General features: G+C 43.8%; 1 protein-coding gene across 4 annotated transcripts in view; it reads right to left on the reverse strand.

Annotated features, from left to right (window-relative positions):
* Window positions 1-17706, reverse strand: part of MAPKBP1 (mitogen-activated protein kinase binding protein 1) — a 129699-nt gene that overhangs the window by 24398 nt on the left and 87595 nt on the right. For all 4 annotated transcript variants that reach the window (XM_019496487.2, XM_019496486.2, XM_014595504.3 and 1 more), the window contains 11 exons: window positions 17413-17602; window positions 15564-15710; window positions 13541-13725; window positions 13329-13420; window positions 12778-12903; window positions 11929-11999; window positions 11378-11499; window positions 10250-10325; window positions 3781-3892; window positions 3087-3150; window positions 873-998 (listed from right to left, as the gene is read on the reverse strand). In XM_019496487.2, the coding sequence (XP_019352032.1) occupies window positions 873-998; window positions 3087-3150; window positions 3781-3892; window positions 10250-10325; window positions 11378-11499; window positions 11929-11999; window positions 12778-12903; window positions 13329-13420; window positions 13541-13725; window positions 15564-15710; window positions 17413-17602 (1311 nt within the window). The remainder of the gene's footprint in view (window positions 1-872; window positions 999-3086; window positions 3151-3780; window positions 3893-10249; window positions 10326-11377; window positions 11500-11928; window positions 12000-12777; window positions 12904-13328; window positions 13421-13540; window positions 13726-15563; window positions 15711-17412; window positions 17603-17706) is intronic.

The raw sequence follows: 17706 nt of genomic DNA on the forward strand, positions 1-17706 counted from the left end.
TTTGGTACCATGTGAGCCTGCCAGAGCTGCAGATGCTTCCCTCATCCACCCCACTGTTGTCAAATCAGCCACTGCGAGTGCAGTGCTTAAGCCATACCATTTTACACTAAACTGATCAGCAATCCTAAAAAAAGCAACACCCTAGCCCTTGCAGTCAAGTTAGCTCTGTTTGAAATCAAAGCTCTATATCTAAGCACCATTTTTCAAAGTAGGATCACTAGATAAATTTAGATCTAGCTCAGGGTTTCCATTCTGTATTGTAAAGTGAGGGGAAATGACCGAGAAAAATAATTCTTATGGAATTATATTTTTAAACATTAACCTTCTCTGAAGCCTTCATTCCTGTAAAGGTGATAATTACCATAAAGCCTGTTATCACCCTCACAAACAATTATAGGTATTTGCCATGTTTAAAAATGTCAGGTATTTTCCAGTGCATACTTTGCATAAAATTTAATTTGAGTGGTGAAGCTTTAGCCTGGCACCTCAAATCTCTATTCTTAAATGATCAAGCTCCCCTAGACAGGATGCTTGTGTACCACTCTCAGTACTGTTTTGTACAGCATGTTTTTGACATCATCTTCCAAAAAATAGATTAAAGGAGATGTGACATTCTGTAAAGAGTGCAAAGCAGAATGAAATAACGTAGCCGTCAGATCATAGTCAGGTGTTTAAATCCAAATGTTGAAAGACATAGAACAAGCAGCCAAAAAAGCACTATAAAGACAAAAATGATAAAAAGGAAAAAAACTTAAAAGATATTACTGATAGGGATTACCAACAACCCAAATAGCACTTAAAATCAACTACCCCAAATTTCCTATATGAAATAGTAGCCAGCCTTCCCCATAGTTTGCATCTGCCCTCCTCACCTGCTAAGTCCTGTTGTCTTGCAAGGTGGCGATTTCTCCACCTGCTTCCCTCTTTGTTTCATGTCAGCTAGTCGCTGTCGCATATTGATGGTCATTTCAGAACTCAGACGCCAGATAAAGATACAGCTGCAAGTGAGAAAAGAGAATAAGTGGGTTAAGCTTTGTTTCAATTCAGGACATTAATATTCCTTATAGGTGAATTTAGGAACAGTCCTTTCTGGTTTGGAGAACTAGCCTAAAAAAGCTAGTTCTCCAAAGAGTCAAGAGGACACCACCAGGGTGCATGGTACCTTGAGAGTCAGGCTTCCAGGGAAACTCCTCTCCAACCTCAAGCCTGGTAGCATAGGGTGAACTGGGTAACAGAGGCTTTTTGGCTCATAAAAGATACTTCACGGTGTGATTTTGTACATCCTTTATATTTTCTGTAGAGCACCAGGATGTTGAAGCAAAAGGCTAAGAAATACAACTCCTTCTCACATTAGGATGCATCATCGCCTCATAACATTTAGTTTGTAGGAAATAAAATGATCTGCATTTCACTAATGACCAATTTTCTCAATGTTAAATGATCTCCCTCTTCCACCCAATTGTTTTGAGCTAGGAAGAGAGAAAATGACGGTATTATGTTTTCAAAAGTGTTGTGCTCCTTTGGATTCCAAACAGGAATTAATAGCATTCCCAGAGACTCGGGTCTAGGAACACCACACCCAGCTTTTTAAAGAACAGGCAAAGTTGTGAGGTCTGGCAGCCAGGAGGTATGACAACCAGGGGCTTTGGAAATCCAGAGCTGGCTGGCCAGCTGCTTTCCTTCAAAGTCAGCTCCCTCCCTCTCAAAAACGCAACAGTTGAATTAATGGAGGTGATTCCAAGAGCATGAATTAAAATTCAAAAGGCAAGCCTGGCCTGTTCATGATTTATCCTTCCATCCCCTCCACCTCCAATAGCAGGTCAAAGCTAGAGGGAACTGCAGAGCAACAGTTGAATATAAACCAATAAATACATCCCAGCTTTGATACACAAACCCCTTCATAATCTTGCCCCCATCCACCTTTGTGCTTCAGCTCCTCCTGCGGTACTTTCCCTTGAGCGCCTGCCAATTCTTTTGCCTTAATCAGGCCCTTATTTTTCTCCCCCTCTCTACTTCATGCCTTCCATCGTGCTATTCCATGTGGCAGGAAACCTCCCTCTGTCCTCGTGGCCAATCTGTGGGCCTTGGGGAGCCCTTTCCTTAAAATTGACTTCTTCAAATAATCCCTTCTCATTTCTTAGCACATTTTCCATACCTTCCTTGTTTTCTTATCTTATTTAATGTGATCAGCAAAGGACACCATGTATGGGGTAAATGGATAATACTATACGTTTAAGACAAGGGGTAACATCAGTTAAAACTGAGCAATGCTCCATCCCCCACTTGTTCCATGCATCTGGAATTCACTCCTTTATAAAGCAGCAGAGCACAAGTGAATGCTTCCCCCAACACACTGCACCTGATTTATATTAATACACACAAGGTGGGTAAGTTGGGAGAGAGGTCTGTTTAACTTGAATGAAACCCAGAAACACCCAAGTGATGCAATACAACATCAGACACTGATATATACAACACTGAACCCCATATACCTCCCTTTGCTCAAGTCTCTTTTCTTACCATGGTTACAATTGTGTTTTAAATACTGTTGTTGCTATCTAAGACTATTCATGGCAGTATAGTCTTAGACAGCAGCTCCAGATGGCATCACGGCCTCAGAGATGCCATGTCTCAGTTTCTGCAGAGCCCGCCTGCAGCACCACCATTTAGGATTTCACACTCTGTGCTCCTCTACATGGCTACCAAGCAAGAGCTCTGGCTCTTCCCTATAACTGCTCACCCTGGAAGGGTGACCTTGTGCCCCAGGCCACGCTAGCAGGAAGTAGCCCCTGAACTCATGGGTCCACTGATACTGGCACCTCACAGGGACGTGTAATTTACTTTAAAAAAGAAACTAAAGCACAGCTCAGCCTGCCCACAGCACCACATTGGGATTTAGGATACAGAAAGGTGGTTTTGGACTCTATAACAGGGCTACCACTACACAGTAGTGCCCCAAATGTTCATGCTTTTACCACCTCCCTTCATGTGTTAGGGTTAAAGCACCTCAAGATGGCACAAAACAATGACTTGCCATTCTACCAGATAGGAGGGACTTCACAATCACAAGACTGTTGCTTGCTTACCTGTCACCAGAGACAGATATCAGATGTTTGCAGTCATTACTGAACTTCATCCCAGTTACGATCTCTGTGTAAAATAAAACAAAGAACAGCAACTCTTGAACTACCCCAGTGAGCAGCACAGATCATTAGCTAAATGGATTTGCTGGGCTCAGCTCAGCAGTCAAATACTGATTACATCCAGCATGTTTCCATGGAGCCAAGATACCCAAACTCCCACATCATATTTAAGACCATAGTCCCTGCAGACCAGGATTGAGGTATATAACAGCATGAGAAACCCCATAACTGAACAAACAAGATTGAAGCATCTTCCCAACATAAAACAGGGTATCATTGAGGGCTATTGTAGAAAGACATAAGGTTTTCTGGGAGGAGTGATCTGCCAACAGAGCAAGAGAATTAACAATGAAGCAGTTTTACAGCTAATATATTAAAAACATTAACATGTAATAGGCTGTTTTAACATAAAACCAAAATGGAATTTTTGGACATCAAAATTTGAGCTAGCCCTCAATTGCCTCAAAGGACCCCAAAGATTCCAAGGTTTGGGATTTTTTAAAAATTATTAGGAATCGAGTTTTCTATGCAAAGCTTTTTTGAAAACTAAAAATGCAGAAGAGCTAGTGAGCATTATGCTGGCCACCATTATACAAACATTAAATCAGCAGCTAGAAAAATAGCTTGTGCAACTCACCTGAATGCCCATACATTGTGGCCACACACTCGCCAGAGTAGAAATCAAAAATGGAAAGGTTTTTGTCAGAACAACTAGTTGCAATATAGAGACCTGAGGGATCAGTCTGCACCTGGTGGGGAAGTAAGGAAGACAAAAAGGGCTGGTGAGAAAAGTGCCTTAGATTTCCAAGAAATGCCCAAGACAACAGAAAGCTCAGAGAAAGACATTTAGAGTCAGTCTAGACCAGTGAGGGCCAACCTTTTTGGCAGGTGTCCAACAAACTCATCCCAAACTCTCTACAAATGCCACTGTGATCCTCTTCTCCTGCTCCTCTGCTTTCTGCCTCCTCCCTATCTACCATGTGCCACAAAGAGAGGCTGCCCATGCTACAGGTTGGCCACCCCTGGACTAAACCATAATGACCAAACGGGTTACAGGGCAGTAATTTCATACTGAATGATGATGCACTTTGTCCCATGCATGGCCAGCTAGAGGTTCTCCATCTGCTTCCCAATTTAACGGACTTTCCCACTTTAAAATGACTTGAAGCCCAGCTGTTCAAACAAGTCCAGACAACATTAAAATTTGAAAGGTCCAGTCTGACATCACCTGTTCTTAGACAATGACACGTTAAAAAAAAAAACAACAAACCTGAATAGGACATTGCAGAACAAAAAATCATCCACAGACTGGATTGTATTAAGAATGGTCAAAACCTAAACTACAGATTCTTATCCTATTACCTGGATTAGTTTTTATAACCCTTTTGTCCCTCAGTGAGTTGACTGCTTTGTTTTTCAGGCATTCTCCAGGTAATTGACTGAGGCAAACACAACTAAAGACCTGATGGGTCATGGGTGACTTCAACTACCCTAACATCTGTTGGGAGGACCTTTCGGCCGGCTCCAGCAAGTCAACCAATTTCTTAGCAGCTACTGATGACCTGTTCCTGTCACAGGCTGTCAAATAACCGACTGAGGTAAAGCCACTCTGGAATTAGTGCTAACCAAAGGGGAGGACATGGTAGAGGACCTGAAGATTGGAGGTACTCTGGGTGACGGTGATCATGATCTGATTAGGTTCACCATCCACCGGAAGGCTAGGATCCCAATTAGTAAAACAGAGGTCCTAGATTTCAGAAGGGCGGACTTCAACAAACTCAGGAGGCTAGTTAGAAAGGCCCTCTGTAACCAGCAACTGGTCAATTTGGGAGTTCAGGAGCAACGGTGCCTCTTCAAGGGAGCAATTCTCACTGCTCAAAAAGAGGCCATTCCCATGAAATCAAAGAGTGGGAAAGGAGCCAAGAGACCCGGTTTGGCTCAACAGGGACATTAGAGGACTTTTGAAAAAGAAAAAAGATGCATATAATCAATGGAAAAAAGGCTCAGCAACCAGAGAAGAGTTCACTATATAATCTGAGTCTGCAGTTATGAGATAACGGAAAAGCCAAGACAGGCATGGAGATCAAGCTGCCATCTGAAATAAAGGAAAACAAAAAGTCCTCCTACAGATACCTGGGGAGCAAGAAAAAAAAAGCTCCACTGTGGGATCGCTACTGAATACAGAGGGACAGCCCACAGTTGATCACCACGAAAGGGCAGAGCTCCTAAATAAATACTTCACATTGGTATTCCAGAAGGAATAACCACCTGGTAGACATCATTTACTTAGATTTCAGTAAGGCCTTTAATTCAGTCTCCCATGAAATTCTCTCAATCAAACTGGAGGGTACTGGCCTGGACCAGCCTACAGCGAGGTGGATGGATAACTGGCTTAAAGGCTGGTCCCAGAGAGTTGTAAACTGATGGGATGGCCTCATCCTGGAGGACTGTCTCCAGTGGTGTCCCCTGGGTCGGCGCTTGGACCCACGCTTTTTAACATATTTATTAGCGACTTGGATGAGGGGGTGGAATGCTTTATGATTAAGTTTGCAGATGATATCGAGCTGTGGGCACACTATAGGATAGGGTAAAGATCCAGGACGACCTTGACAGACTGGTTCTATGGGCTGATCGGAATCAGATAAGGCTCAACAGTACAAAGTGCCGAGTCCTTCATCTGGGTAGGAAGAACCTTCACTACAACTATAGGATAGGCAGTAGCCCACTGGCTGGCACAGCATCTGAACAGGACCTGGGGGTCACAATCGACCAGAAGATGAATATGAGCCAACAGTGTGAGGAAGTCACCAGCAGGACAAATAGAACTCAGGTGTGCATCAGGCAATATGTTGTCAACAATCCAAAGAGATGCTTCTCCCTTTCTACTCAGTGTTGGTGAGGCCGCAGCTGGAGTACGGTACCCAGTTTTGGGCACCACACTTCAAAAAGGATGCAGATAAAACTCGAGAGGGTGCAGAGAAGGGCCATCCACATGGTTAGGGGCCTGGAGGATAGGCCCTATGAGGAGAAACTCAGGGAGCTGGGCTTGTTCAGTTTGGGTAAAAGAGCTGTGAGGTGACTTGATAGCTGCCTACAAATATGTCAGGGGGGAAACACCAGGACCTGGGGGAGCAACTCTTCAGGAAGGAACTCCTTCGGAGGACGAGGACCAATGGTCACAAACTAACAGAGGGAAGATTTAGGCTGGACATAAGGAAAAACTTCTCCATAAAGGTAACTAGAACCTGGAACACACCCTTGGCAGAGGTGGTGCAGATAACACCCCATCCTTGGAGGTGTTCAAGAGGAGGCTAGATAAGCACCTCGTTGAGCTAGTTTGAGCTCTTTAACCTCCTGCCTATGGCAGGGGACCAGACTTGATGGTCTTACAGGTCCCTTCCCATCTATTGACTCTGACTCCTAGCCATCTTGCCTCTCTAACCAGCTCCCCCTCTTCTTTTCTCCCCATTTCCTACCCTTTGTAATCACTGCTTCCTGCAGTCCTTTCACAACATCTGGTGAAGTAAGCCCTCTGCTTAAGAAATCTTATACTGTACATCTCTGATTTAGTCTATGAAGTTGCAAATCTACCCTGCCTTTTACCAGTACAAATGCCACTCAGTAAGGATATCCTGCAGGGGTGTAGGTTGTAGCTGTGTTGGTCTAAGGACATAGGCAGACAAGGTTCCTTGGGTGAATTTGATATCTTTTATTAGACCAACCCAAATAGTTGGAGAATAGTTATTAAGCAAGCTTTCGAGTTCAAAAACCCTTTGTCAGGCTAAGGAAGTTTCAGCAGTTGGTGTGTGCTCTTCCTGGATAGAATGAAAAGAAAGAAGCCAGGGGCTGGGCTGGGGAGTCAGTTGCCAGGCAGATTATAATGTATCAAAAATCCAATGTCAGTAAGGATGACACACTTAGACACAGCAAAAACCATCATTCATCTTCATAGAAGCTAGTCATGATCAGCAGCAAACTACTGAGTGACTCAGATGTGTCCCTACTCATCTTGGCAGCACCCCAGGACAAACACCTAACCACCAACTCACCTGTCAAACCCCTTCACAGAGTTATCTCCAGTCGTATTCTCAAAATACCAGGTAACCCACAGCTTTTCCAACCAAATCCAAAAATGAAGTTGATTATCTTTAAAGATTCCACTGAATTTGCTGTAATACTCCAATCAAATTCCCCTTTTTCCTCCTCCCTCCCATAATGAACAGAGATCATTATTTTTCAGTTGATCCTAGATTTTTTAAACAGTTTATACCATACCAACCCCAGGATAGTCATATCATAGCTAGTAACACTATACAAAGCATCTCCAAAACCTGAGCCCTCAAGCATGGAAACTAGTCTGCTCAAACAGCAATGCAATAAATACTCAAAGGAGTTGTTAACACACTTACTCTTGTAATTCTAAAATTTGCTTTGTTAATATTTTTGCAAATTCTGTATTGGAGCTCTTACTATATCTGTGCTTTGCAGAACTTCAGAAATTCAAAAATAAAAGGGGTCTGGATTAGTAGAGTTTGTGCTTTTAATAGCAGTTATTTCAGTTTTATTGCTGCATTTTTAAGTCCCAATTATATGCTATATAAAAATGTTTAACCTCAGAGTGCCAGGCTCCAAATAAGTTTATACTGCAGCATCAAGAGATCACCACGTTACATAGTTAGCCTAAATATATAAAGGGAAAAAATGGAAAAATTATGAGCTGCACAATATCAGTGTTCTGTATCACAGGGTTCTCTCCATGTCAGCAAAAGCAAATACACACTTAATATTAAAAAAAAAAAAAACCAACAAAACCACCCATAAGCAACATTTTACAGTTTGAGGCCAGAGACATATTACTGATCAAGTCAGGTGTTCAGTTATAAGGTGCAGCAGCAATTTTTCATGTTCAGTGCCCTAGTTTATAAATGCTGTGGGAAAGGGGAAAACTATCACGTTTGCAAAAAAAGAAAAAAACAACAACCATGTAGCTCTATTTATGCAAAAGCAGAAAGGATGACTTTTCTTTTTTAAACAATGCATTTATTTCCATTAAATCAAATGAGAGTTTACCTCCCCCAGTAGAAATAATCATTTAAAAAAAAAAAAAAGAGAGAGAAGGAGAAAAAGAAAAAACCCATCAATGAAAACATACAGGAGACACACACGTTTGACAGAAAAGGAAACATGGCCTGAGGCTTTGCTGCAGTAAATTAACTTAAGAGATTTGTTTGTTGAAGTCAACTTGCCTTCCGACTTTGGGAACAAGACTTCAAGTATACTAAGTCATAAGAGTGATCTCATAATTTAGCTGTGTTCTTACATGTCCATCCCCAAATCACCCATGTCTGCCAGGAGTACAGGATGAAGTGATGCAGTATCTGAGGAGAGAGGCACATTTGAACACAGAGCTTGCATCAGTACTGCAAGTCCCTCAGAAGAGCAAGGCATTCCTGTGGGAGCCTGCCTTGGTTTCATCGACATTTCTGCATGTCATTTGTGTGAAGATCACCCTCTGGGCAACACCCTAGCATTTCAAGGGGTTCATAAATTCCTCATTAACTTTGACCACTGACAGCTCCAACATGTAATCTTAACACAAATAACCAAGAGGGCTGGAACAAGGTCTTCCTGAACAAAGCCTAAGGGATGGAGGGATCACATACAAGCTTCTCATCAGCATCTGAGAGGGAAAAGAACCACATCAAGGCAGGAATACACAATAGCCTTCTACAAGGCAAGGTCCTCCTAGAAAGTGCCTCTACAGCTAATAGGGAGAAGTGACTCTGGTTCTTGCAAGTAGCACATAACAGACCAAACTCTGCTAGCAAGTATTGGTTCAGTTCCAGCAACTGACAAATTGGCCCAAAAGAAAGTTTGGTCCAACACACAGTTTGAAGCACAATGTAGTATTTATTCACTTAGTCTATGTTTTGGTGTCAGTTAGCCCAAGTGTGTTTTTCGAGGCTTTTGCTGGGACTTGAAGGCTAGTATTTGTAGGAAAGCAAAGGGAGGGTTGGTTTGGATTCTGATTTCATCTTTAACTAATTGTTTTAGGCATCTGTGATGAGAAACAGCTGCCAGCCAAGTACTTTTTTTGTACACATTGTATCATATTTACTCAAATATAAAACAAGGTCTGCCCCCCTTCCCCCCAGCCAGTCAGTATGAAAAAAAGCCCCTTATCTTATATTCACATACAAAGTGGAGGGAGAAGCAGGAGACTTCTGTATCTCTGGCTCTAGGTCTGAGCCAGTCAGAGCCACAGCAGCCTTCTTGGCCCTCTCCCCTCTGCTACTTCCTCTTCAGTCTCTGCCCACCAGCCCACCCCCTTACTGTCAGGCACAGCTTGGCTCCAGCTCAGGTTGCATACGGCACGGGGCACAAGGAAATGCCTTCCACTGCTTCTCCCAATGTTAACACTGCTGCAAGGCCAAGTAAAGGCTGAACTTCTTCCACTCCAGTGCTCTCAGCCTGAGCAGCATCTGACAGTAAGGACTGCAGAGACTTGGAGGGAGTTTGGGAAAAAGAGGCAGAGACTAGGGGGAGTTAGGGGAGGGACAGAGGCTGTGGGGAGCTGGTGGGGAGGTGGCAGGAACACTGCAGGGGAAAGAAGTGGGCAGGGCAGGAAAGAGGGCAAGGGGACTACTTGATCCCCCTTCCCTCCCAGCCACTGCTTTAGCGATGAGGGTGGGGATTCAAAACAACCCTGCAATACTTAGATTCTATACCTGGAAAATTATAACAAAATTATAACAAATTTTAAAGATTTTCTAGGTATAGAACCTAATTGTTAGGGCATCATTTTATAGTCAAGGTCATTTATACTCAAGTAAATAAGGTGTTTTGTTTTTAATTATGATTTAGGTACCAAGAATCTTACTTGGGAACTTTTTAATATGTACTAAAAGTCAAACAAATTCAGTAAAATAAAAAATGGCACGTATGTCTCTTATTAGCACTTCAGGGGGAAAAGGTTTACACATCATAATACCCTGGACCCATACATAATTCCAGGGTACTGGATTTAGCTCAGAAGAGTGATGAAAAGGATGAAGGAACAGGGAAAAAATAAAAAACGGTTATGTTTGAATTCTTGGAGGTCTTACTTTAATGAGGGTGCCATCTTCACCTTGAGATCCCTTGTACAACTTCTTTTGCTTCCCACTGCTTATATTGAAAATCCTGAGGGGAACACAAGAAACAACTCATTACACCCATGTATCATTCTCCACTTCTTCTCACAAGATCCCTTCCCTCTCTTCTCTCCATGGCAGGCCACCCCCACACACAACGGAGTGGGGGACTATAGGGCCAACAGCCATTCCAAGGAACTATACTGGCCATAATTCATAAAGTTCAATCATTCAAGTGGTTAAATGTACAGCTTGGAAACTAGCATGCTGGCCCCAAGACTGCAATACAAAACAGATTATCTGAATTAAAACTCTGACTTAAGTCTTAAACTGATTACGCAAAGAATATGTTTGGTTTCAGGAAACTGATGGAGCAGGCAGAAAAGAATTAGCTTTTTGGCACTGAATGATAGCCACTGGTGATGCATCAGGAATGACACTTCCACACAACTAAGACTACTGAGAGACCATCCATGAGGAGTGCGGTTACAGGAGAGGAAGGGAAGTTGGGAGGCAGAACTTCTGTTGGAGCAGGGTATAAAACAAGTCACCTCCTAGAAACTCATCAGCATACAATAAAGGGTACCACTGCAGGACTGGAAAAAGTGTCTTTTCCCCAGGGAGAAGCAGGTGCAAATAGAAAAATTAAAGACTGGCAGAAATTTCAAAATGGAAGCAGACAGTCAACTTCAGTTGACACCTGTTGCTAAAGGACAACAACAGTCAACCCCAGCTTTGGATTCCCCCAATTCAACAGATTTCACAGAAACATACATTATTTTGTCTGACATTCCTGTGATGGTAAAAGCTACTTCAGGGAAAAGAACACACGCCATAGGAAAGCACAGTCACTTGCTCAACCAGGAGAGCCTCTCCCCTGCATTGAGCTCAACCACAGGCTAAGAGACTCAAAGTCACCATGCGTGTTCCAAGATTTTTCACTACTGGGGAGAAGAGGAGAACTCAGGCTCACTGGGGCCTCAAGATGACACTTTAGGAATTCAAATGCTAAGAAAAACTACACTAAATGACTTGTAGGGGAAAATATTCTCTGCTAACTGGTTTCTGAAGTGCAAGAATAAGGCAACAAAACAAACCTACCGGATGTTACGGTCTTGACAGCCAATAGCAGCATACTTCAAGCTGGGGTCGACATCCATGTCATACAAAGTGGTCTTTCTAACAATATGGTGGCTCCGAGTAAACTGAACCCCATTCCCTGTCTAAGCAAAGAGGATAAAAAAATTAATGCAAATCAAGTCACTAAACATGCTCAAGTCCCCCCACCTCTCCGCAGATGTAGTCAGCACAAGCCAACCATTCCCTACAGTGACTCCTGGAGGTGCAATAAATACCTCTCCACAGCTGGGCCTCTCATAACATTCCTTACAGTGACTCCCTAAGGGAAGGAATGGAGTCCTCAATCATTCCCTGCCCCAATTCCTGCTAAGCTGTACCTGAAAGCAGCTGTAAATTGCCCCCACCATCAGATTATGCACCCACCATGACCTCCTACACCAAGTCACACACTGAGAGAAACTGCGACTGAAATAGCAACCAGCTCCTATGCCGGCTCTACCACAACACTGCCTCAGAGCAGCTTCCTTTAGGAGATGTTACAGAAAAAGATGACAGCAGTAACAAAAGGTTACCTTCTGTGCAGTGCGAAAATAGATACTCTTGTCCGCCCCGCAGCTGATCATCCTCACTTTCCCATCATTAGCTGGAACAAAGAAAAAGAAATAGGTCCAACAAATAAACACAACAGGAACTCAACAGTGGAACAGTTGTTTATTGCATGTTCCTCATTCCTCCCTCTACAGCCCCAACTAGCCAAGCCCGACTATGCTGTAGGGAGTCAGTACTGCAGGCTGGTGCACACAACACCAGAAGCCCTTTCTGTCCTCAAGAAGGAATAGTCTTTTTTACTAGTTCAGAGGGCTCAGCCACAGTGAATTCCAAAGGGACCTTAATAAACCATCAGGCCACTGGACAGCAGGTAGACATTTAAAAATTCTGCAATTCCTCTGAGCATAGCTTTTGCTCTCTGGATACTAAAGCCCTTCCTCTTGGTGCAGGCTGGGGATGAAGAATGGAGCGTCTACCCCATACCGTAGGCCAAAAATACCAGCCTGGATACTTTTTCCGAAGTCAAGCTCCACTCTCCCTCAGCTATGATAACAATAGATGGATATAGCCATTTCATATGGGTTAAAAAGCAGGGGGGTGGGGAAATGATTAGTTGTTAGCCCAAATAAATATGAAGGGATTTCAATTCCCAAAGAAGCGGAAAAGATAAGACAAGCCTTGCTTTCTAGTACGACTGTAGCTGTAAATGAGGAGAAAGAAGCAAGTTAAACTGTAACCTCACATAAATCAGGAATTACAAGGTTAAATAATTCTACCGAATGTCACAGCCACGATATGGCAGCAGCAGTATTCTTGATGCTGGGCAGATTTTGCTTACATCAGCATAAATAAAATTATATGGGCTCTCCAACCTGCAAACTTCACAGCTGTGATGGAAGAGGAATGCTCATCCAGAGTCTGCTGCAACCTATAGTCCTTCCCAGCATCCAAAACATGGATCAGTCTGTCCCGACTTGCTGATGCCAAGAGCTTAAATCCTGCCAGAGATTTTACAAGGGAAGCAAAACCTTTACTGAAAAGCAATTTGCTTCTTTGATCATAATATTAAGCATCTTCAAGTTCCACAGTAGACACCCTTCCTAATAAGTTTAGTACAAGTAAAGCAGGTGCATACAAAGGAACATCCCCCAGGTTTCAATTTGCAATAGAAGATACAAAACGTAGTGATCTAAAACTCCCCACATCCATATAGTAGCAAGAGGTGGAAGCCTTTTCAAACTCAGGGCCTTCTCCTTCAGTGCTACAAAAGCCTCTGCTCTGAGAGCTAAAGGAGCAGCTTCCCACTAGAGACTTGTTATACATAACAGCCAGAAAAAAAGAGTTGCTCTACCTCAGGCACAAGACAATACATCATGCAGGCCACATAAGCAAGCAGTGGAAATAAGACCCTTCTGTTTCTTACCTGTGTCAGGTTTGGAGTACTCCAGGCAGAGGATCTCAGAGTCATGAGCTTCTACCTTCAGCATTTCCCTAAGGGACTGCAACTCATAAATTCTGAAATAAGATAAAAGATTTCAGTGTCCACATAGAAATATAGAGTAAAAAAAAGGAGACACTCTTCTCTATGTTCACCCCTGTCCCACAGTCATACCACCCAAGAAGCCCTAGGGTTACCTGAGAGTGCCTATCCTGTCCCCTGAGGCCAGATGTTCTCCACTGGGGCTCACACACACAGTGCGAATCCCCACCTTCATGTCTGTAACTTGTGTGTCAGCTTTATCTGCACTCCCACCAGAGTTGTAATCGGTGTCAAGCAGGCACTGAGTGTTGTCATCCACATAGATGATTTTCATCAGGTCCTTAAAAGAGAAAAGACCAAAGAAGTACTGAAGTGAAGAACTGGCAGTCAGGCTCAGTAGGCATCTGAACCGATTAGCCAATGCACTGCTTGGAAGGGGGGAAAAAGAAGAGATAATGGAAGAGGAAGTTAGAACATCAGTGTCCATCTCCTTTAAAAGAGCCAGAGTGCACCTTATTCTGTGCCACTAAGAATGGAAAAGACTTTCCTCACATCGCCTTTCCTCACCTCTGTGCAGCCATAAAATATTTTATGGCAGCATAAAAGCAAAGCAAACAGACAGACATCCATATCCTTTATTGCACCATAAATGCCCAGTTTGTGGCTGTGGCAAAAGTGGTAATAGATTGTGCTACTTTTTTTGTGACAGACATCTGTTTTTTTGTGATGGGAGAATGCAGGCAGCCTGCAGCTGCTCACACTCCCAAGCCACCCTGGGTATCTCCTTTAGATGCTTGTGGAACCTAATCTTGCAAACTCCAGGAAGCCCTGCATAGGTTTGAGCCCCTCAGGCCCCTGGAGCACCTGCATAGTTTCCCAGCTTCCAGAGACATGTCTCCAGGAATATCAGGGCAATTCTCTGTAGAGAGGGAAAGCTAGGGTTCCCTACTTACAAAAACATACCCTGGGATCTCTCCAGGATGTCTGTTTAAGCATGGAAAGCCTGGCATGTCCCCACTTATGGTGATGTACCCTGGGATCTCCCCAGTGTGTCTCTCTAAGTGGGAAAAGACCAGAATTCCCCACTTACCAAGATGCAACCCCAACATCTCCTAAGTGCATCTCCTTAAGCAGGGAGATCTTGTGCTGTGGCTCCATAAATGGGGAATCCTAGGCTTTTCTCACTTAAGGACATGTGCTGGGGAGATCCCAGGGTGTATCTCCATAAGCAAGGAAACCTCGACTTCCCGCCTTACAGAGACATGCCCAAAGATTCCTTGGAGCATATCTAAGTGAGGAAAGCAAGGCAGGTGCTCTAGAAACCTGAGGGGTTCAATCCTGCTAGGGAATTCCCAAGGCATACAGGATTGGGCCTCTCAAGCCCCAGGAGAACATGTCACCCATTGTCCCACAGCATGAACAGGCAGAACAAGGGTGACATGTGTTATACCTAATGAAGAAAATCAGCTGTGCCAGAACACATCCTAGCATAGCTGATGTCATTTAATTTAACAACATCTGTTTCTACCCTCAGAGAAGCCTCCAGGCTACAAAATACTAAAATAAGGATGCAGTGGGAACTACATGAAGCATTCTTGAAGGTCAACGCAAGTAGGCCTAAATCGTCATAAATCTCTCTGGCAAAGTAGTTTGTTTTGCCAAGTGCAGTTTGCTCAGAAATGGATCTAGAGAGCTGGTCACATAAGAGCAACAGAAGCAAATAGCTGGAACTAGTCACTGTACTGAGTTTCCTTCCATTTAACTTCACTATAGATAGAAGGAAATAGGAATCAGATGGTGTGGATTTAGAACTCTCTTCCCATCCCTGCCCCCAGTCTCCATCACTCATGGAACATTCTTCCACCAATCCTGATAATTAAATAATTATATGAATTGCAGGATTGGGAGGAACAAGAGAAACAGTTATACCCTCTTCTGAAACAGTTGGCATAAGCCACTCTGGACAGGATGAGACAAGGCGATTTATCTGGTTCAGAATAACAAGTTTTAAGACGTTTACAAAATATTCAGATTTTTGTTTACACTTGATCTGCCCCTACATAACTTTTCCAGGTCCGTAAAACTTCCCTCAGATGACCTTTGGGCCTTAACTCTGACATTGCTGTACATGAGCCAAAGGCCAAGAAATGAGCTGTCTTGGCAGCCTGGGGTTCTTACACTGCTGAGGATGTTCCGATGCAGAGCTGAGCCATGAATGTTGGAACTCTCCGTGTTCCACAAACGAATGGTGTTGTCAGATGAACAGGTGATAAAGGAGCTTGGGGGAAGGTAGGACTGATTGTTGTCCTTCACCTCAGGATACACCTAGAAGTACATAAAGAACAACCCCAAAGTGAGATGTCACTGTGGTTTGTTTTTAAGACACTAGCAATAAGTTTCAAACTCAAATGCAGATGGCTGCCACCTCAGCTTCCAACAAGTTAATGAGACAGAAAGGAATGATCTCACTCCAAAATTCTATTCTCACTGGCTGGCCAATCACTGGTTTGTGTTCCTTTCACAAACCAACACTGAGTGGAGTTCCCTGGCTAGAATAGTAAGCCCCCTTGCTTTCTTCCACAGCAATGAGAAAGGAGCGAGCTGATATCCCTCATCTCTTCAAGTGCGCATTAGAGGCACTGGCACTGGGCTGTTGCCAGACAGGGTAGTGACAGAAGTGATGTTTTGCTGTGCAATCAGCCCCTGAAAGCACGCTACAGCCATGCCCTGACAGAGGCGCATGGTTGCAGAGAGCTTTATAAGTGCCCAATTGCATGACAAATGAACCTTCATTACATGAGGGTTCAGGTGAAGGCACTCCAGAGCACCTTCAGTAACTTCTGTCAGTCCCTGCCAGGAACACGGTTGGGCTGAAGCATCCCAATGCTGTCTTCAGGATGGTAGGTGGGGAAAGAGGAGGAGGGAGTTTGGTCTGGGGTTTACCACACCTGCTCTGGAGACAGGGAGGGCAGGGGGTGGATTGGAGCCCCCCATTGGTGGGTTGGAGAATTGGGGGCTCCAATCCACCCCCGCTTCAGTGCAGGCTGAGCAAACCCAAAACTGAACTCCTTCCCCTCCTTTCCCCCATCCCATCCTAAAGACAGCACTACAGCTTGGGGGAGCAGGGGCAGGGCTATGGCAGAGAGGCACAAACTCAATCTGCCAAACCCCCCCCCCGGACCCAACAGGCAACATCTGTTGGATTGGGGGATCACTGTAACTTGTGGCACTTCCTGGGAAGTGCCATGAGTTACAGCAGGGAACTGCATATCTGTCAGCACCCAGTTCTTTGAAGCCTCACATACCACTGAAAAGTCATGTTCCAGGTCAGGTTAGAAAGATGATAAAGAAATACCCTAAGTTTTGCTTCCTTCTCATTACCAAGTCTCCCTTTTCTGAGATGACCTGTGAATGTTGAAACTCCACACAGATTCTTACTTCCTGCCATGACTCTCTCAGAGACAGAAAGAGAGAGAGAGAACGAGCTAAATATATGTACTAGAAACCATAGAGCCTTGCTGGGAAATGCATACAGACATAGTAAACAGGCTGAGATCTGAGTTGAGATCTGATCATGTTTCATGCATTTACCCTTAGATCATATGTTCAAAAAGTTATACTTCAAGCACAGAGACTGAACTGAACACATTTTAGGAGCAAGTTTGCGTTTAAAAGCCACCAATGACTTCTCAAACCTTTTATACTTAAAGGTACGCATGTACCAGTTTCGACAAACAATGGACTTTTTCCTGAATTTCTGGGAGGTGGGAATTGTCTTTTAATGGTACATTATTTTTCAATAATGCTTTTCACCCAAAGAGCAGAGCCAGACACAACTGCACATCTAAAGAATAGCTCCTAATTCCACTGAGTTACAGCAGAACCAGAAAAACCACAAGTGATTTGGGTTGATCCTCTCTGTAACCAGCATTTGCATTTAATTAAGAAAGTTCCTCAGCTACTTTCCTCACCTGCATCCCCCAACCCACCACATGTACTAGAAAAACCACTCATGGCCCACCATTACCTCAATGCTCCACACGCAGGAAGAGTGATACAAAGCAGAGTAAACCTTGCCAACTTTCTTCGGGTCCTTGACATCCCACACGTATAGGCTGTGGTCATTATATACACATGATAGCCACTGGTTGGTGGGGTCAAAAGTCAGGGCAATCGTGTCTGGATACTTGGCATCAGTCATGCCAGAGAAGAGACGGCTGTGCAAAAATAGGACCGTATTCTGGTTACTGAGTGCAACACTGAAGAAAAAAAAGTCAGACCAAGGAGCAAACAGGAAAAACTGGACCTCTTATCCTCTGAA

Source organism: Alligator mississippiensis, chromosome 2, assembly GCF_030867095.1.
Source record: "Alligator mississippiensis isolate rAllMis1 chromosome 2, rAllMis1, whole genome shotgun sequence".
NCBI lineage: Eukaryota > Metazoa > Chordata > Crocodylia > Alligatoridae > Alligator > Alligator mississippiensis.